Below are 21,343 nucleotides of genomic sequence, written 5' to 3'. Positions count from 1 at the left end.
GGGTGACAGGTTGACCTGACATGACCCCGACCATTTTCATCAATAGATCTTTTTTTTTGGGGGGGGGGCTCCTCCAATCCAACATGTACCCCCCACTAACTCATGGATACCTTACAGCCCATGTATCACATTATTGGTTTACCAGACACTTCATACGTTATTTTTTTTTTAAAGTTTATCCTCCTGCCAGTCCTATAATCTATTACCATCTGATGACAAGTCAAGTACTTATGAGTGACTTACACCAAGTCACAGTCAAAAGTGACCTGGGGTATAGACTTATTACCACACAGTGGATTCTCCCACGATGTGTCTAAACAGGCTTGTTGGTGGGACCTTCCCATCCCTCCCTTTCTTCCTTCTTTCTTTTCTTCCTTCCTTCCTTCCATCCATCCTTCCTTCCTTTTACTGTTGTCACTTTACTTATATTGAGGGCCTTTTACTCTATGAAGGAAGGGTTGCCTGTCCCTGAGGCAATAACAGTGTCAGGAGTTTTTCTGATTTCCCACCACAGGTGGGATAGGACTCCAGGACAGGGACAGAGGTGTGATATATACTGTCACCTAACAAGCACGATTACCAAAAAGAAGGAAGAAAAAAATAATCTTCAAAGTCAAGAATATTTCAGTCTCATTTCCAGGAATATGCTCCTGAAAGTTAAATTCCTAGAACCTTCTATTTATTTATTTGTTAATAAGCGGGTGCCGACACGGAGCCTGCAGTGACTTGCCCCATGCCTCCTCCTCATCTGTAGTGGAAAGTAAGCAGTGCCCTGGCAAGTAACTGTCGCCAGGACCATATGCATCTGCGGCAACACTGAAAAGTGGAGGCTACAGTTGTGGCTCCTTTTCCTTCCTGCTCAAGTCAATGGCTCCTACTGGGGTGAAATTGTCAACTTTAGGAAACTCATTCGCATGTAGCGAACAGGGCAGAATATGTCCTCTCCCCTAAAAATAGCTTCCTAGAGACCAGAGCCTCAGGATAAAAGCCTGTATCTACACTGTCATGAAAGAGGCCAGAAAGGAAAAAATGCAAATCTAAGTAACAGACTAAAGTCAGTGACTTTTACAGAGAACATCCTTCTGTTCAACGGGTATAAATACATTATTTTAATATTTTCCACAGCATTCTTCTGAGGAAGCTGGATGTATTTATCATTATCTTCCATTTCGGAGCTCCTACTATAACAAGGCAAATCACAGCACCTTCCCAAACCCACATAATGAGCCATAGCTTACAGCATTTTCTCACTACTTGAAACTCCTGGTTATAAAATTCCAGATGCGCAAGTGTCTGGTGCCAATGAGAATCCGTAACTAGAAAATTCATGTTTGTTAATTCTGCTCTTCAAGCTATCAGACCATGTTGTTTCAACTTCCACACGTTTTAACGCTCTTTTATTTTTTATTAAAAAAATTGTCTGCATAGTATTAGTAGGAATAGCACAGTAAGGATCAGGGTCACGACAGAGAACGCAGACTTACCTCAATGTGCTGAAACATATATGGGTGATTGCAGATTTTTCTCAACTGCATGATAGTGTTCATAAGTGTCTTAGCGCCTCCTTTCCCCTAAGAACAAGTAGAGGAGAGTGAAAATAGAAGTTATTAATTGATCAGGTATTTCCCATTTTAAAAAAAATAGGCTTCTATAGAAACAGCAAAGGGCCATAGGTCTTCTCGGTAACCTACACCTCTTGTGGTCCAAAGTTCCTGTTACTATTACATAGTTGTTTCTGAATTAGATATAACATCTTCCTTGTGACTAACTCATCCTTGAGGAGGGAATTATGCCCAGTGGATGGCTTTGAGAAATAACTGTCTATTCGCTAGGATTCACAGCTGTCTATTCCCTAGAACATGGAACAGATGCCCAGAGAATGAAACTGGGTTGTGAAACCTTCCATAATGCCACCACACCCTTAGGCAGCTATATTCCGTGCAGAACTGACACGAGCATAGCGAACTATTTTGGTGATACGAACACCAAGATGGTGTTCGTTTCTAACTGCTCCTATGCAGTTTGCAGGTAAGAGGCTAAGAGATTTTCTCAGGCAGCAACAATAGTTCCAGAAAAAGCCCAGTAATTTGCTTCGACAAATCAGCATTAGCAGGGATGTTTCCTAGGAGTATCCAGTGTCACAGCCCCAAGAAGATACACATGACAGCACCTTGAGTTGCAACATCTTCCGCAACGTACCTTCTTATCTTTCTCCGAACCGTCTGTGAGGAGGATCCCTTTGGCTTGCATATGGCGATACAGAATCTTCTGCAGAGCTGACATGTCACACTTGATCACATATTCAACCTGGGGAAAAAGAACAGTAAGTAGAGCGGGAGAGAGAAGGTGCCTGTTCTAAGAAGACTGTTGAGACATGGCTGCTGGTGGCACTCCTGGAACCACAAAGGTATCTCTCTTGCCCCCCTCTTGGATTCATGGAGGAGGTGGGGTGGGGTGGTGGTAGTGATGGAGAGGACCACAGTCGTCCCTACTAAAGGTACCATTATACTGTAGAGACCTTCAAAAGGCTGTATGTCAATCACCACTGACACTAGGGTCATGTTTTCGGAAATTTCTTGACTTGTTCCATATTTGAGAGAAAGAGAGAGAGAGAGAGGCTGGCAAACTGTTCAAATTCAAAGATGTTCCACACAGAGTATTTTCTTTTCTATTTTTTTATAGTATTTCCTCTGCTTCCCACCTATACCTCCTTTCCTATGAACAGAACAGTTTTAGGAAAAACAGTGCTCGGCCAATAACCTCTGATTTTCTTTGGAAAACACATTTTTTTTTTTGCAGTACACGGGACTCTCACTGCTGTGGCCTCTTCCATTGCGGAGCACAGGCTCCGGACACGCAGGCTCAGCGGCCATGGCTCACGGGCCCAACCGCTCCACGGCACGTGGGATCTTCCCGGACCGGGGCACGAACCCGTGTCCCCTGCATCGGCAGGCGGACTCTCAACCACTGCACCACCAGGGAAGCCCGGAAAACATTTTTTAAATGGTCCTAGGTGGCTACCCCCAATACCGATCTGAAAAGGAGATTCATGAGAGCCCTAGGTTGACTGTATGTAATTACCCTCTGCTTTGGAAGGATGAGAGGATCCTACCCTAGTGAGGATAACAGGCAAAGGAGAGGAATTCATCCACAATTGGACGCAACTTTAGGACCATATTCTTTAGAGGCAAGGCCGCATGTGCTTCCATTTTGAAATAACAGAAAAATCCAATTTAAAACAGTGAAAGGGAATTCACGTGCTGGTGGTTTCACACACACCTGCAACACTTCTCGCACGCCCCTAATGCACACAATCTGCCCTGATTATTTCCTATTATTGTTTTTCTTTATTAAAAAAAATCCCCAGAATACAAATGTGAAATTTTCATAATAAACATCAGATTAATGCCTAGAAATCTGCAGAATGTGATTAAAAGCAAATCAGCAAGCTGCCTAATGTTTAACAAACTGATTAAAAATGATCAGGTTATTTTCAGCTCTGAGGGCCAGGGCGAGGAGGTCACAGATGAAGAGAAGTTGAATATTCATTCGATTGTTGCTTTAGAAGGAACCTGTCAGGCCAGCCAGAACCGCAATTAATAGCCTTTTGCTACTCGTTTTGATGCACCACATCAGATTAGAGAAAGGTGGATTCTTCTGCAGAAAAGTTAAGAAAAGCAAGTGACCTGCCATAGACTTGTTTTAGTTTTTAATGACTTTCTTGGCCAGGGTGGAAAAAACATCTCCAAGCTTAATAAATAAGGATGCACTATTAGTACAGGCTTTGTGCTCCACAGACTTGATGCTGCATGTTTTTAAAGTACTTCGGCTTTTTCAAGCACTGTTAACTCTCCACGAAACTTGATGACGGTGTAGAAGAATGTTAAACAACTTCAGACTTTAACAAGCATAATGATAAAAATGACACCAAGGGCTAGTATTATTGAGTTCTTTCTATGGACCAGGCCCCGTGCAAAAATGCTTTATGTGCCCTCTCCCATTTCACTACACAAGAGCTGTAGGGGAGTTACATTTAGTGGTGTTCCAGTTTTATAGATAAGGAACCTGAGCATCAGAAAGGTTAAGTGACTGGGTTGAAATGACGCAGCTATTTAATGGTGCAGTTAGGATCGAACCAGACTCGACTTCCTTAAGCTCTACGCTAAGGATGACCACGGAGACTTTTAGGTTTCCCAGCTCTGCCCTGATGGTTCACCTTCACCTGGGCCTCCCTGCCAGCCAGCTTGTGCACACTTTCCTGAATGTGGAAAGGAGGGCTGAGGCTTGCTTGTGAGTACGTTAGGAGACAGAAGAACCAGAATGAGGGACTGGACCCTCAACCTCCTTCCCAGCAGTTAGCTGCTGCTAAGAGCTGGAGGGGAGGGAGTTTGGGAAGCAGGAGGCATGCACGATGATGCCATGCAGAGAGGGATGTCAAACACCCCCAGAGGGGCCAAGTCAGCGGAGAAGCGAGCTCAACCCTAGAACCTGATGGCTGCTGTAGGAAGGCGATGTTCCCCCCAGCCCTCCTCCCAAGCACCATTAGGGGGGTACCAGAAGCTAGTTTGATACACATCATCAAAATCATCATCCTAAGTTTCACGACGATATTTTACGTTTGCTCCCTGTAACCTCCCAAACAAGTCCAAGCTGTTTTGTTTGTCTTTGTACTTTCCCCCAGGCCTGGGCTGAGGGTCCTTAGTCTTAGGGCTTCCTTTCCAAATTTTACTCTCCCCGAGGGCTCTTTGAAAGATCTTCCCCAATCACATCTATCAGCCAAAGTAAATCTTCCTTTTCATTTCCCGCAAAGAAGGGGTCATTAAACTTTTTCGATGGCAGTTCCTTACCAGGAAGACACGCTAAAGCGCCTCTTCCCAATACACGCCCATATATTTAACTATGAATTATACGCACGCGCGGACATTAATGTCTCAAAACACAAGTTACCTTTAGGACAGGGGTCAATGTTAAAGGCAGCTGATTTATATCTACATTTTAAGAGGACAATTTGATGACATCTAATTTTGGGGGGTATAATGGGGCTGGTGAAAACCCACACTAGGAACAGGAGAGGTGGCAGGACTGCTCTTTTCCTACCGTCCATCTGTGCTTACGTCATCCGTCTTGTTTTCAACCTGCAATCCTTTGCAGAATCTTTTAAAGCCCTTCATTCATTCTGAGGGTCGGGGGTGTCAGTTTAGTTAAAATGAGATCATCCTAAAATCCTTTTATCTGGATACGGGGAAACCCGCAATGCTCACAGTAGGCAGAAAGCGCAGGAACCAGACTGTGACGGGGAGCGGATATCTGATGCCCCAGGTGGAGATGCTTCCCGTCACACTCCCGCCCGGGATAACCGATACAGTCTAAGCAAGGTATCCTGACTTTCTGATGTGCATACACACCACACGGGTACCAGTGTCCATCTGTATGTTAAATTAATAAAGCTTAATTTTTTTTTATTTTTAAGAGAAAAAGTAATATAAATGGAAGCTCTGAAATCTTCTTCCCACACCTCAATGGATTACTAGTAAGCACCTCCCCACATACTCACACACACCCGCTTGTGTGCTCTGGGGACCCCTGTCCTAAAACACTTGAATGCCTGGATCCTTCCTCCTGATGGGGTGGATGATGCTGCCTTTCATCGTCATGCCATTGTTCAGTGACATCTCACACCATGCCTCCAATTTCTGGTACAGCTCCTGCACCTTCCAGCCCCGCCCAAGGGCAGTGCAGTGCACAGAGCAAGCCATCAGAGCTATGCATTGAGAAAAGGGCAGACTGAAGAATTCTAAGGTAGACATGCAGACTGACAGTGGCAAGGCGAGGAAAGTCTTTGTAATCATCGCGCCACCTCAAACTCTGTTGGGTCTGGGTCACCTCCAAAAAACACGATGGTCCCTGATTAGAGTATGAATTTGAAAGTTCCTCAAAATATGCTGGTGTTGAAGGAAATAAAATCTATGACTCTTTAATAGGGATGATTCTCCCAACACGTTAGGCTTATGAGAGCCACTGGGACTATTATTTTCAAATTATATGTAAAATTGGGGTGTCAGCCTCATGGACATGACAGTTATCTCCTAAGACTCCGTATGTTAGCAATGATCAAATCGGTCCCCTCAGGGAGCTAAACTGGGGGGTTATATTGGCCCAGACTCTCCTCCCATATAACCCTGTAAAAGTTTTCAACCTTTATTCATAGTTTCTCCCTAAACACTATTCCTCACTTATAATTTCCCTTCCAAAAGGAGGTATTATTAGACCAATAAATCCAGACTACTGTGTGTGATATATTACCACTTTGTGAATTGAGATTTCCAAGATTAAATTTATGCAAGTCCCAGGTTCTAGAATCTATGGCAAGAGAGGAACAAAGTGATGATTAATTACATTAAGCATTCTAATTTTTTATATAATGAATATAAAAGCTGCCCATCTAAACAATGCTTTTTTGTGGTTTTAGATTATATCAAAATCAAGGTCGATTTTAGGTAGGTCAACCTCTAGTTAATCTCAGACATTGTATACATATTTTAGTATATTTACACACACACACACACACACACACACACACACACACACACAGCCAATGGCAAGTACAGTTGGTTCTTAATTATACAAAGGGGAAAGTCAGCACAGACAACTTCAAATGGGAGCTAAATCGAAACATCAATTTTTCTTTAGCTTAAGTTAGGTTTTATGTAACCCCTTTTCCATGAACTGCCCTTCTTCCGTGAGTGTAAGGAATGGATCTTATGCCAGTAGCTTGGTGGTGGTGTTGGGAGGGGCCTGGAGACAGTATATTCTCTTGCTCATTAGGCGTTTCATTAGACTCATTAAGTCATTAAATACTCATTGATTAAAACTAATTTTTATTAAATACTCATTCATTAAAACTAATTTTTCTATGAAGTAGAACTGCATTTATCAAATTGTGGCCCTTCTATGCCTGCTTTGGTATCATCTGAGGAAATACAGACTCCTGAGGTCACTCCCACTATACTGAACAGAATTACTGGGGCTAGGGCTGGTACTTTGTATTTTTAAGAGTTTTTCTATTTGAAAACTCAACAATAAGAAAAGAAATAATTGGGAAAAAAATTGGCCAAAGGTTTAAGCACCACTTCATCAAAGAAGACATATGAATGCCAAATAAACACACGAAGACGAGTCACAGGATATCAGCACACAATTATTGAAATGGCCAACAGTGCTAAAAACTGAAAATATCAAGTATTGAGGAGAATGTGGAGGAACTGGAATGCTCATACATTGCTGGCGGGACTACAAAATGGTTCAGACTCCTTAGAAAACCATTCGGAAGTTTCTTATAAAGTTATGTGTACATTTACCATATGACCAAGCAAGCCCACTCCTAGATATTTACTAAAATGAAATGAAAACCTATGTTCACACAAAAACCTATACACAAATGTTCATAGCAGACTTATGCATAACCATCAAAAACTAGAAACAACCCAAATTTCCTTCAGTTAAATGGATAAACAAACTCTGGTGCATCAATATAATAGAATATTATTCAACAATAAAAATGAACCAATTAATGATACATCCAACACCTTGGATGTATCTCAAATTCATTACACTAAATGAAAAACCAGATGCAAAAGGTCTGATGAGACGCATTGTCTGATTCCCTTCATACAACATTCTGGAACAGGCAAAACTACAGGGATGGAGAACAAATTAGCAGTTGCATGAGGCTAAGGGTAGAGGGAGAGTTTGACTAAAAAGTGAGAGCACTAGGAAATTTTTGGTCAGGGGGACTGGGAGACAGAATTGTTCTGTATTTTGATTGTGGGTAGAGTTAACGTAGCTATGTATTTGTCAAAACTCAGAACTATAACACCAAAAAGAGTGAATTTTATTATACGTAAATTAAAAAATAAAATGGAAATCCACTTCCCTGATTCTTTTTCATGAAAACATTTGAGCATCACTTCTATAAAATATTTAGCCTTTTCCTGCCATCGGCCACAATTCCTTTCTAGATTCCTTATGCAGCCTGAGAAAGACATCTATGTTGTTTGTGGCTACAAGCAGATGGTGGCGGAAGAAAGCTCCTTATCCCCAAGGATGACACTTAAATGGCCAATCTTCCCCAGATTAAAAAAATCCTAACAAGGTAGAAAGAGCAAAGAGTGAAAACTGGCCAAACCACATCAATAACAGCTACATACACATGTCAAGTGATCAGTTCCCCTATTCGCCATGAAAAGGTTATGGGGACAGAGACGGAGCAGGAACACAGAAAGTGCCAGGACCAGAGAACACTGAGAAAGAACTTGAAGTGAACAGGGAAGCAGAACCAGGAGTCAGCAACAGAAACGGCAGTGTGAGTAGAAAGTAAGGACTCTGGTGGTAGCGGCTGTCACCAGTTGAGCCCTTACCACGTGCCAGGCATAGTGTTATGAGTACTGCATCCATTCAATCCTCTTCTGTGAAGCAGGTATTGTCTATTTGCCAGTTCATTGATGAGAACACTGACACCCACTGGGTTAAGAGACTTGCCCAAGCTCACATAGCTAGTATGAGACGGAGAATGCAGTGGGGACCCAGGTCCACTCTGACGGGCAGAGCCCATGACTTCCACTCCACCAAGTTGCCTCCAGGTAAAGGTAGTTATCCACAGATAATTCAGTCATATGTTGGAGAGAGTGCGGGTTCCGTTCCAGACCAACAAAAGAAAGGGAATATGGTAATCAAAAAATACTTTATTGCTAAAAAATGCTAACTATCATCTGAGCCTTCAGTGAGTCATCATCTTTTTGCAATGGTACATCCAAGATCACTGATCACAGATCACCGTAACACATAAAACAACAATGAAAAGGCTTGAAATATTGCGAGAATTACCAAAACGTGACACGTAGACATGAAATTAGCATATGCCGAAAAATGGTGCTGACAGACTTGCTCAACGCAGGGTTGCCACAAACCTTCAATTTGGGGGAAAAAAACATGGTATCTATGAAGGACAATGAAGCAAAGTGCAATAAAATGAGGTATGCCTGTATATCACACACAGGGTGTTTAACATACCTCCAATATAAAAATATGGATATTAAACAGTACATGTGTACTTTACGTCGGAAACATGCTCTTGAAAATCTAATCTTAGATTTTTTAAAATTTATCAATACTCAGGAAGTTTTCTTGTGAAAAGAGCTGTGAAATAAACATTTTAGTAAAGCAAAGAATCCTTTGTGATATAACCAATCACCCCATAATCCTTATGCTGCGAAAGTTTGGATTTTTTTTGCGGTACGCGGGCCTCTCACTGTTGTGGCCTCTCCTGTTGTGAAGCACAGGCTCCGGACGCGCAGGCTCAGCGGCCATGGCTCACGAGCCCAGCCGCTCCGTGGCATGTGGGATCCTTCTGGACCGGGGCATGAACCCGTGTCCCCTGCATTGGCAGGCAGACTCTCAACCACTGCACCACAAGGGAAGCCCAAAAGTTTGGATTTTAATACAATGGATTTTCTTAAAACAGGGCATACTTTCAACTTGTAATGTGTTTTTAAAATATCTATCTATATTAGCCATTCAGGACTGGCTAATACAGAGTAATGAGTAACAAGATTAAGAAGTTTTATGGAATGAATAAATGAAGAACTTCAGTTAATTGCCTTTTATTTTATAGCTCTTCTAAAGAAACAAAAGGAAGTATGGGACAAATTAAAATCTTTAACATTCCGTCTCTATAACTTGCAGGATCTCAGTAACATTCAAGGCAGCCACATGACCACTGTACCCATTCCCCAGCTTATTCTGTAACTAAAGTCCACACTGAATAGAAAGGGGGTTACCCAAAGATGCCAAGACCACACGAAGTCAAAGAAATATCAACGGCATTCAATCCCCAAGATGCATTCACTAGCAAAATAAAATACTCAGATATTTAGGTTGTTGCTGGGATAAGCATGGTGTAAGAACCGTGTTAACATTTAATTTTTTTTCCAACTGCTAATGAATAGGGGCTTAGGGATCAAAATTCTCTCTTAGCAAAGTGATCAACTTTGTATACTATCTTGCCAATCCCACTTAAAACTGGGCAGGATGAACCACTCTGTTCAAAAAATAGAGTCATTAAAACACAATGATGCAAAACACACATTTCACAATTGGCTCCCCTAAAGAGAAAACGCACATCAAACTGTCTCATGCAACAAACAGTGCACAATGCCAAACAATCTATCTTTTAAGAGAATGAAACGTAGAACTCCAGTGTGTGCGGTTCCAAACTATGATCAAAAACATATTAAACCAAAACCCAAATCCAACCCCAAAATGTGGAGCTAAGGGCTCAGAAGACATTCTAAAGCACTGAAAAATCAGTGTCTAAAAAGTCATCTGAAAAATATTTCTTAAAATGTTCACGGGAACTTAAATTAGATGATGCGTCTGTAATTTGCAGGAACCCTAGTTTTCACTTACTATCAGAACCGTGACATCCCAAGCATCCAATAGTAAACACATTACCGGGAAACCTGGCAAATGTTTACCAAGTCCCTTGGTACTGATACAAGCCCCAAACTCAAAGGCTTATGTGGCTCAAAGCAGAACATTTCTATGGCGCCCGCAAGAGTGAACTCAACGAGGTTAGTAAAAAGAAAAAATCTAAAGTTAAAACAGAATGTTAATTCATGTAATGTTAAGTGAATGTAAGTTAAAGCTAAAATGTAATGAGACTTAATGAATTTGGTGATTTTTTAAAATCTGCCCCCAAACTTTTGGAAACCAAGATGAAATGCTAAAACTTCCCTTCTCTCTCTACATTAAATCCCCTAGCTTCCATTTAACAAAAAAAAATCCTTTAAGATATTTCCCAGTTACCTGGAACTAAAATACATGCCTGCTGTTTCCGAAACACAATTTCAGGGGCAGGTAGTCCAAATGTATTGGCAGGGGAAGAAACCACAACTTTTGAATTTGCAACATACTTTTTCTGGAAGCTGGGATTCAACTTCTTTCTTCAGTCTCCTCAGTAAAAATGGTCTCAACACCTTATGCAGACGCCTGATGATCAATATAGTTTCTTCTTCATTTAAGTCCACCTATAAGAGAACCTTAGATGAATTTGATCTTTTGCTTTTTTTAAAAAAAAGATCTCTCATGCAATGACTCTTCATGTTACATTTATTATTGGTTTCAATATATGATTGAAATTTTATGTGCATTAAGGCTAGGTTTATACCCATCATGTACACCTCAGAATGCTGTTCCCACCTTCCTACCAGGTGGTAACAGAACAGCCTCTAAATGGGTGTCTTGGTCTGAATGCTGAGTTTTGTAGAAAACGGCCCAGAGCCATCAGTTTTAGATCAGGAGTGTTAATAGCTCAGAATTTTATGGGATATGATTGCAGTAAGGGCTGACTAAAGGCTGAGGTAGAACACGAGTAAAAGGGCAATAGTTAATGCGTTCTTCCTTCAAACGGAAGCGTTAAGTTAGGCTCTTAACTTTGATTGTCTCAGATGCAGAAACATACCAAGGGAACAGGGCCTGAACCTGAAAAGAACAAGAGTGGATCCAGGTTACATCGGTGGCTTTCTAAGCCCCTCTACCTGCATCCTCCTTTGCTCTGCTATGATCTTGTTCAAGTTCAATCCTGTTTATAGATAACTCCTTCGCTTTCTCTTTCACCTTCCTCTATTCACCTCTAGGGGGCAGAGCTGATTGACGTTACCTTCTCCAAATGGGCAAGCCAGTGAATTCCTAACAAAAGGCTAATGTACCTGTGACATCTCAAAATTAAAGGGCCAAATAGTTCCAACATAAATTTCCCTGAAGCATTTTAAGTGGCTTTCGTTCCTATAGTGGAAGGAACGATAATAAGAAATTTGAAAATGGCTACTCCAGGGTTTGAGGAGTTATTTATATACACACAAGACTGAGGCTTACATAAAACCTGAAAACAATGTGTAAAGAAAATTAGTATAAACCAGTTCGGTTTTACATACAAGCTCTTAATGTGGAAATGGCTTAAAGGGAAGCCCAAGTTTCTAACAAGGAAATATTTCTTTTTAAGGTTTATATTCGGTTGGTTGAGTTGTGGTTAAATAGATTGAACAAATATCTCTGCATTTATCCTCCTTGTGCCCTGTAGCAGTTAAGCACTCCACCAGCCAGAAACACCCTCTGTTGGCCTGGTTAACACACTGGCAAAAGACAATGGGATTAGGACACCCTAGATCCTAGATCTTACGTCCATTATTAGATCCATTTTCTTTGGATGGAAAAATATCCCTGGAGTGAGAACATACACATCCACCGATTGGCTTCCTGATACTTTCCAACACTGTAAACCACCCTATGGGTTTTCTGTGGCTCTAGTGTTCTCAGCTTTAGGTCTTTTCATTTCATTTCATTGTGATGCAGCGGGAAAAACAAAAGTTAGGCCAGTACCCTTTCTCCAGTCATGGCAAATGGAGCATTAAACCACTGCTCAAATGTGCTGCAGCTCTTAAAAATCGTGGGAAGGAGGAAGTTGAGGAGGGCCCAGAGCTCCGGGAGCTTATTCTGCAGGGGGGTCCCGGTCAAGAGGATCCTTCTGGGGGCCACGTAGTGAGTGTTCAGGACCTGAGTCAGCTTGCAGTGGTGGTTCTTCATTCGGTGGCCTTCGTCCACTATCATGTATTTCCACCGAATCTATAACACAAGAGGAAGGACCAGCATGCGGTGAACAAGGGAAAACACAACTGCTTCTAAGAGGCAAGTGGTGATGGGGAAAACCAAAGAACTCAGGCTTGGTAAAAGCTATGACATGAGATTCCTTAGCATAAAAGAATCTTAACAGTCTATTTCCCATACCTGACAGATCATCGTGCACTATGTAGTAATGGAATGGACTGATAGAATGTGATTCCAAATTACCCTTTCACAGAGACGGAAACTTGGGCCCAGAATGAAATGGTTGGGCCAGAATTAGCTCCTGTGTCTCCCCATCCAATACTCCTTCTATTAATGTTATGTCATGTCAGCTATGCCGGATGTAATGGCTCTGTTACCTCTGCTCATAGTAAGTACAGGATATAGCTCCTCACTTGAAGCACGGGTTAATGACTGATTTCTCCAAGATGGCGTCAGCAGGCACCTGCAGCGGAAGTACTCTGGCTTCGTGCCCTTTTTCTATTGCCTTGGCTGACTACTACCTTCAGGGTTTGGCTCATGGTTTTCTTTTGTTAATTTTTTTTTTTTTTAATTTGAACTTAGTTGCTAACATTTAAAAATTGGAACATTTCACATAAAAATCTGGACATCCAGCTTCTTCTAAAACGTTAGAAGATCTGGCAACCCGGACTCTCTTAGTTCATACATACTCCTTACCTGCCAGGTCTAGGACCCCAATTTCAAGATGTCTAAAATGAAAAGAGAGACTTACTGGCAGAGAGGGCAGTGCTAAAATAGCATTCCTCTGTTTATGCCAAAACTTCAGAATTAAACACAATATATTCCACCAGCATAACTATCACTTCAAAAATTTAAAATGTGACCATATGTCACGATCTTCCTTCCTAAGTCTACACACAGTCCCCTTCCCCTCTCACATGTGACCCTTCAGCCCTCTCCAAGGTCATTGTTTCTCAAAGTGAGAACAATGAGGAATATCCCACTAAGCCTATCCATTCCCCACAAAACAGCGGCAATGGCCAAGAAAAGCATCTGGTGCTCAGATGTCCCTGGATCCCGCTGCAAAGCTCTTAGAGAGGAGGGAGACGGCAAAGCGTTCTGTAAAGTCCTCTCCTTCCTCATTAGAAGCACCAGTGAAGTCCCGGGAAAAGGAATAAAATCATCAGTCAGGCTGGGATGTTCGGGTAAAAGAAACTCCCAGAGTTTTTAAATTTTTTTTCCTTCCTCTGCTACCTCTGAGAAAATTGCTTAAGGATAATTAAAGTTGTACGATCAATTGTCCCAAAGTTACCAATAGCGTGAAAAGAGGCCAGGAGATAAAAATGTATTTAAGTCAACATTCTAAATCTACTTCCCTGCCTAACTTAGCTTCTGAAATAATAAACAAGGAATCAGAGGCCTATGATTTTGCTATCGGGTCTACTACTAATTAGGTCTTGCACTCAGAAAAAAATGACTACCCCTTTCTAGAGCTTCATTTCTCCAGTGACAAATAAAAGCAATACACCTCGTTACCAGGCGTCTCTGATGAATTCTGAAATACATAGGCAGAAGACATGATATGAATTTTCTTTAAAGGATCTCAAATGTACAAACACATTCCCACAGTTATATTGAAAACACGTCATTCCTGACACCGCCAAATTCATCTTGGAGCGTGAGGAAGAGGAACACAGCATTGTTGCTGGTGCCGTCTCAAGGATTAAACAAACCTCCCCTGGGAGCCCATTTCCTCTATGTTATTTCCTAGGAGGCCATGAACAGAACTCTGTTCCCAGGGCAAAGGTTTAATGCAGAGATAGAACAGACCCCAGAAACAGTGATTCTGTTCGATTCTGACCATAACTTAGTTTCAGATTATAGTGCTTTCAAAACACCACAGGGTAAAAGAAATTACTAAAGGAAAAAAAATTAAGTTTTCATGCTTCCTCTATGACAGAAACTACTCCCATTATTCTACATGAATATATTAGGACACAAGATGATATAAATGGAGAAAAAAATTCTATTTTTTGGCTAAAGGACAACTTAGGACATACAAATTAGCAGACATGTAGGTCACAGGTAGAAAACGACTCTTTCCCGGCTCCAAATAGTCACAGAAAGAGCCCAGAGTAATTCAAACAATAATAGCCCATTATTTCACCAGGAAAAACATAAAACTGGAATAGCACAAAAACTGCAGCTGGGATAAATGTTCATATGGAGAAGACCATATGGAGAAATGCCTACTCATCTCTGGAGAGACAAAGACACAAGAGGAATGATGTTACGCTGCTGACAATATCCCAGGGCAACAAAAACAATTATTTCTTCCATAAGCACGACGTTCAGGGCTGTTGGAGAGAAAAAAAGAGTTGAAGGAACCCAGGTGAATTCTTTTTTTTGCGGTACACGGGCCTCCCACTGCTGTGGCCTCTCCCGCTGCGGAGCACAAGCCCCGGACCCGCTGGCTCAGCGGCCACGTCTCACGGGCCCAGCCGCTCCACGGCATGTGCGATCTTCCCGGACCGGGGCACGAACCCGCGTCCCCTGCAGCGGCAGGCGGACTCTCAACCACTGCGCCACCAGGGAAGCCCCCAGGTGAATTTTTTTAGGAGATGTAAGCGCATAAACTATGATAGGATAGGGTAGGTAAGAGTCCCAGGATCAGTGACATACAACCACCACCAAAATAAAACACGAAAAACCCCAGCATACATAAAATGAAAAACGCATGACCAAAATACATCTGACTGAAAAAGAGAGAGAGAGAGAGAGACCAGCCATCTAACGAGCAAATTATACTAGTGAGTATAATTTGGGGAACACTTTACACTCCAGTTGCGATAGTCCATTATTAGAGATAAGAGAATTTTTTTAAACATACCTTTGCAAGAATGTGCTTGTCTTTTATAATGTACTCATAAGTAGTCAGGAGGACATTGAATTTGCCACTCCGTAACTGGGGGACGAGGGAGCGACGCATGGCAGGGGTGCCCTGAATGGGAAGAAAATACAGATGTATATTACCCGATGGAAGGAGGCGTGCGTTGTCTCTCACTACTCAGGCTTAATGGAGCCCAGGCATGTGACTAAGGACTGCACATACATGCAATTATCATATACAGATCCATTATCCAGGAAGAAAGTGCTTGGCAAAATTGCTCACACGTCTGGACACTTTTCAGACCTTTGTGGAGAAGCTTTCCCACTGCAGACCGAGGGAAGCGGGGGAGAAAGAAAAGGAAATTATGGTGACCCCAAGGTGGCAGAGAACCCGCTGCTCCGCTGAAAGGCTCCATTTCTACAGGAGCGTCCAGCAGGCGCCCGGGCGCCCGGGTAATTGTCTAACTTTGCAGGAACAGTGGGCATGGCAGCAGCACGCGGGATGTGTGATATTTGTCATTTGTATTACTCTCATCAGAAACCTCGCAATATGATAATTAACAATTTTCTTCTGCGTTTCACTATCTGAAAGTAATTATGGTTTATTACAGTAATCTTCTTGGGATGATTAACTCTCACTGTTCAGTACATGATGTACATGACAAAACTTTACAACCAGATACAGTTCACAGATGTGCATAGGGAATGAAGAAAATAGGGTCTATATATAAATGTGGAAAAGCAAAAAATAAATACAGGATTCCAAACCTTGTAAGAAATTTTCACCACGGAAGGAGCCCATTTGTCAAATTCATATGTCCAGTTAGATAGAGTCCTATAGAACAAAAGAAAACAAAATACAGAGAGACATTTGTATAAAAATCTGTGATTAAAAAGACGTTCTTACTCACTTTTAGGACTCACCTTGAAAGGGGCTAGAGAATATAAAATAGCTCAACTGCATATTCATTTTAAAGGTGTGGAAATAAGAGATAAGTTAGAAACAAGCTGCCACAAAGCATGACAAGTTTGTTTGTGGGTTCACACGAAATCTCATAAGAGAAAAAAAATTAAAGAATGCATGAATATAGATGGCAAAAAACATCTTAATTTTAATACTGAAAAACAGCAATTACCAGAGTGATTTGGGGACTCTTCAGAAACAGCCATATAAAGTTCAGAGAAAAGTTGAGTCAGGAGAAAGAAACGACAAAAGCACATGAACATACTAAATAAATCTGTCAAGAGGGGGCAGGGGAAAAATATTAAATGCCTTAAAAGGCAAAATCCCTGAAAGCATCAATGTAACATATGAGTCAGAACATGCAAAACACAGATAAAACCCAAAATATATGTTCAAGATGTAGATAATATGGAAAGGGTGTCTAAGTTCCATGGATTCAAAAAATACAGATTAAAGACGTCTGTAAATAACTCTCATTTAGACAAAATTTGAAGGAAATACTAAAACAATATTTTTTCTCAAGGCCCAAGTCTGTAATTAGCACTGAGATCTAGAAGAGGATCTCAGTGAACAGAACTGCAACCTCACACCCACAGTCAGAGACACACTCCCATCCAAGGAGGGCGGTTTTGAACAGGTATCCCTTCCCTCAGGGGTACCCACCAAAGACCCACGAGGAGCCATGCAGTGGGCGAGGCACCGGGAATTTAATGGAGAACAGTGAAGACCCATCCTTACAAAGCGACAAAGTCACTGCAGATAAACTGCGAGTACTGAGGGCGGTTTAATGCAAAATTCATAGTTACGATTTTGATTTAGATTCTGCTTTAAGAGGGACACTAAAGGAAGATTTAAGAATATATAATTTTTGAATATATATAACATTTTGGAAATGGAAAAAGAAAAAAAATCAAAGAAATCTTAAAAAAAAATCAAAACCTTTCAGCTTCATGAACCACTTTAGGCGTGATGAAGAATGAGACCCACTGCACAGTGTGCAGGCTGTGTAGACCGCAATGCTAAGGGCTGAAAAAAATCACTTCATCCTGTGCTTATGCAGCCAGTCAAAGGGTGGGAAAAGAAAACCTAAATCCGGATTATATGCTCTTGATAATCCCACTACAGGCTACAATTCTGCCTTAAGGGAAAAACAAGGACAAACTATGAATAGGGCAAGCTCCAACATAAAGAAAGATAACTGCAGAATAAATGGCTTTACTTACGAAAGGGGAACAATGATGAGATAGGGGCCATTGAGTCTTTTGTGCTCCATCAGATAAGTGATGAGTGCAATGGTCTGTATGGTCTTTCCCAGCCCCATTTCATCAGCTAAGATTCCGTTCAAATTGTTATTATACAGAGAAACCATCCATTCCAGGCCCTGGAGCTGAAATGAAGAGTAATTGCTTCAATTATCCAAGATCTGCACAGGTAATTAATACTAATACAAAGCAAGTGAGGCTGCGACTTCTTAACTCCTCGGTGCTGTACGTTGGATTTCCCACAGTAGGAAAGTACGGGAAGCACCAACACAAAGAGAATTTCATATATGAGCCTGTAATCGCCCCTGATGCTTGGCAGGTGCTGAGTGCTAATCAGATTTAGAAATGATGGGCTGGAGCATACTGGGGGGACTTTAAGCAGCTTTGCCGTTCATCCCTACTTAGCGTTTCACAGTACATGACATTCTAGAATTATTATAAATGAAGAAAACCCAAACGAAAATCCATTCCAACCACTCCAAGCACAAAAAGCCACCATGAGGATTAAAGAAAAACAAACCAGAAGGCAGGTTTGGCACGAAGATCACAGGTCATTAGAAACAGGCTTCTTGGTGACGAAGAGCCTCCCGGCCCCCCGGAGTGGGATCCCCTCAAGCGAGGACGCAGAGTGACCAGGGAGCCAGGGGCACCTGCTGGGCCCACAGGAGGGCACTTCCTGGCAGAGAAAGCTCCCAGGCATCACATGGAAACTTGCAATGTAAGTGCTCCCCAAGGGCTGCTGACTGCCTGGAAACATGTTCAACATATTTTTAAAGAACAAAAGCACAGCACCAGAGACACAGCTTTGGATTTCCATGTTAAACACAAGAAAGTCTGGGTGAAAATACAACACTGTTCAACTTCCCTCTCCAACCACTAATTCCCTTCCACCACCACATCACAGATTCTGGTTTAAGTGATAGGATCATATTTCTCTCTCCCTCTCTCTCTCTCTCTCTCTCTCTCTCTCTCTATATATATATATGTTTACTATCTATCTATTTACCTATCTATCTATCTATCTATCTATCTATCCGTATATAATTGCTAAAGTCAATTTAGCTTGCTAATGAAGTTATGCTTAGGGAAATATTAATTTTAATTTGGTTTATGTAAAAACAAAGCAAGTGATTCTTTTACTTTCAATATTTGTTAAATGGACCACGCAAGGAGCTATAGCAGATGGAAACCTAGGTATGTAACATGCATGCCTCCCTTCAGAAGCTTGCAGTCAGAGGACCCGGTAAGCCATTCACGCACCAAGACGTGGTTGGCAGTGCCAGTGTCATACATATAAAATTGTATGGGCCAGAATTTTTCTTGGGAAGAGTACTGCAATGGTTTGAAGAAATACTTGGATAAGCCACTTAGGGTGCCTCATACCATGCAAGACTCCGAATCATCCTAAAGGTTTTTGCAGAAGAGCAGCAACACCAAGAAATGAGAGGAACTGAAAGAGGTCCCACGGGGATGCACAAAAGACACAGGGGCAGAAGGGGAATGCCGGGAACTCTTAGTGGTGGGTGGGAGGAGACGCGCACCTGCAACATGATTCCGAGAGCACCAGACCTTTAGGAAAGTCAACTAAGGTGGTAGTGGATTTCTTTTTTTTTTTTTTTAATGAAAATCGGCAGAGGGGCTGAATTTTGCATCTGTCTTAATCCCAGATAAAACAGAAGCAGAAACTGGCAGCAGAGGGGACTAGAAATTCACAAAAAAAGTGGGAAGTGATTTGGACTTCCCTAGACCATGGAACTGGAGGGGTTGGGTATTGAGCCAAGCTTACGTGGCTTTCCAGGAAGCAGCAGGAAGGCCTCAGCTATGTCAAGGTTAAGTAACTATTTTCAATACAAAAACTTGTCAAGGAGCAAGACGATAGAAAGCATACTCATGGGTACAACGATCCGGGAAGCCTTTGAGCCACAATTTCAGTTGGTTTGTGAGAAATAAAAAAGATTTCATCAGGTAGATATGGATGGTCAGAGACCAGGAAGAAGAAACTCCATGAAGCAAAAACCCGGAGGCGGGCAGAGTAAGGTTATGTTCAGGAAATCTACAGCAGCCCAGTAGAGGAAGAAGGCCATAAAATTCACATATGGAGGGCTTCCCTGGTGGCGCAGTGGTTTAGAGTCCGCCTGCCGATGCAGGGGATGCGGGTTCGTGCCCCGGTCCGGGAAGGTCCCACATGCCGCGGAGCGGCTGGGCCCGTGAGCCATGGCCGCTGAGCCTGCGCGTCTGGAGCCTGTGCTCCGCAACGGGAGAGGCCACAACAGTGAGAGGCCCGCGTACCGCAAAAAAAAAAAAAAAAAAAAATTCACATATGGAAGTAGGAGGAGGTAGCTTTGAGAAGACAGTGACAAAGAATGCTTTCAAAGGTGCTGGATGGCAGGAGGAAATCAACGTAGCGCTAAAAGTTATTCACGAGTAATCTAACGAAGCACCTGCCATATACAGACATACAAGAGTTCATTAGAACCAACTACAAGTTAACATCTATGTCAGGTGGGCCAAATCAGATGAAAACAACTTTGAACTTCATGAAAGTAGCATGGTCTTTGGAGAAAACATGACCTTACTACAGCCAGAGCAGTGGTTCTCAAAGTGTGCTCCAGGGACTCCTGAGGGTCCCCAAAACCTTTTCAGGGGATCCACAAGGTCAAAATGATTTTCTTATTAACACTAAGGTATTATTTGCCTCTTATATTGTGTTGACGTTTGCACGGATGATGCAAAAGCAGTAGTGGGTGTAAACTGCTGGCACTTTAACACAAATCAAGGCAGTACTGTAGTAGTGGCCTCTGTATCCTTCACCCTGATGCAATGGCAGCCAACACAGTGCCACGTTTTAGGAGTTTAGTGGATCCAAGTTCAAAGAGTTTGAGGACTGTTGGCCTAAAGCATATACTTCCTAAAGTATATTCCAAAGGGCCCTAATTTTACAGGATGTGAACAGGTATACGATACATGAAAAGAAAGTTTGGTCGTCAGAGAAACTTGGGAAATACAAAGTGAAAGATATTTCACTGCAGGATGCTGATATGCAGTTAGAGTTTACACATTTATTTCTGCAGAGCCCATGCGTGTGTTGACGTACACCATGGATTACCAAGAAGGGTCATTGCTAGAGTGTCCAGATGTCTGGTTGGCTTGGGAAGTCCTGGGTGACACCTATGATCAGTAACAAGGGCCACTGTTCATTCTCATAAGTATCCAAATGTGGAATAGTAAATTATACTGTAATCCAAGCTCTATCTGACAGTATTTCCCATATTTATTTAACCACAGAACCTATTTTTCCCTTTCTTTTGGAGGTCTATCTCATGGGACAAATGTTCCAAGGAACACGCTTTGGGAAACACTGTGAAGTAGAAGGAGGTAGAAGACAGGAGCTGACCTCATTCTAGACAGGTCAAATGAAACGCACGTTATGCTTACAGCGTAGTTTTCATCAAAGCAGGGATGCTCACCACTCTAATGTGTCTTAAAAAAAAAAAAAGCATGTAAATGTAGTAGATAGCAACTCCTAGGTAGCTGAGTCCATAGTGTTAAACTACAGACACCACTGACATTTTTGAAGAAATATATACTT

The 21,343-nt window shown here is 42.0% G+C and overlaps 1 protein-coding gene across 5 annotated transcripts in view; it reads right to left on the bottom strand.

Moving 5' to 3' along the window:
- The window catches only part of SMARCA2 (SWI/SNF related BAF chromatin remodeling complex subunit ATPase 2), a 172,896-nt gene that overhangs the window by 88,480 nt on the left and 63,073 nt on the right, over window positions 1-21,343 (bottom strand). For all 5 annotated transcript variants that reach the window (XM_027105759.1, XM_027105760.1, XM_027105758.1 and 2 more), the window contains 7 exons: window positions 17,716-17,879; window positions 16,297-16,363; window positions 15,530-15,640; window positions 12,436-12,678; window positions 10,971-11,084; window positions 2,200-2,307; window positions 1,485-1,571 (listed from right to left, as the gene is read on the bottom strand). In XM_027105759.1, coding sequence (XP_026961560.1) covers window positions 1,485-1,571; window positions 2,200-2,307; window positions 10,971-11,084; window positions 12,436-12,678; window positions 15,530-15,640; window positions 16,297-16,363; window positions 17,716-17,879 — 894 coding nt within the window. The remainder of the gene's footprint in view (window positions 1-1,484; window positions 1,572-2,199; window positions 2,308-10,970; window positions 11,085-12,435; window positions 12,679-15,529; window positions 15,641-16,296; window positions 16,364-17,715; window positions 17,880-21,343) is intronic.

The sequence above is a fragment of the Aethalodelphis obliquidens genome, unplaced genomic scaffold (assembly GCF_003676395.1).
Source record: "Aethalodelphis obliquidens isolate GAN/ISIS:26980383/991018 unplaced genomic scaffold, ASM367639v1 scaffold7, whole genome shotgun sequence".
NCBI lineage: Eukaryota > Metazoa > Chordata > Mammalia > Artiodactyla > Delphinidae > Aethalodelphis > Aethalodelphis obliquidens.
The sequence above is the reverse complement of the archived record's forward strand: the minus strand, read 5'-3'. Positions and strand labels throughout refer to the sequence as shown.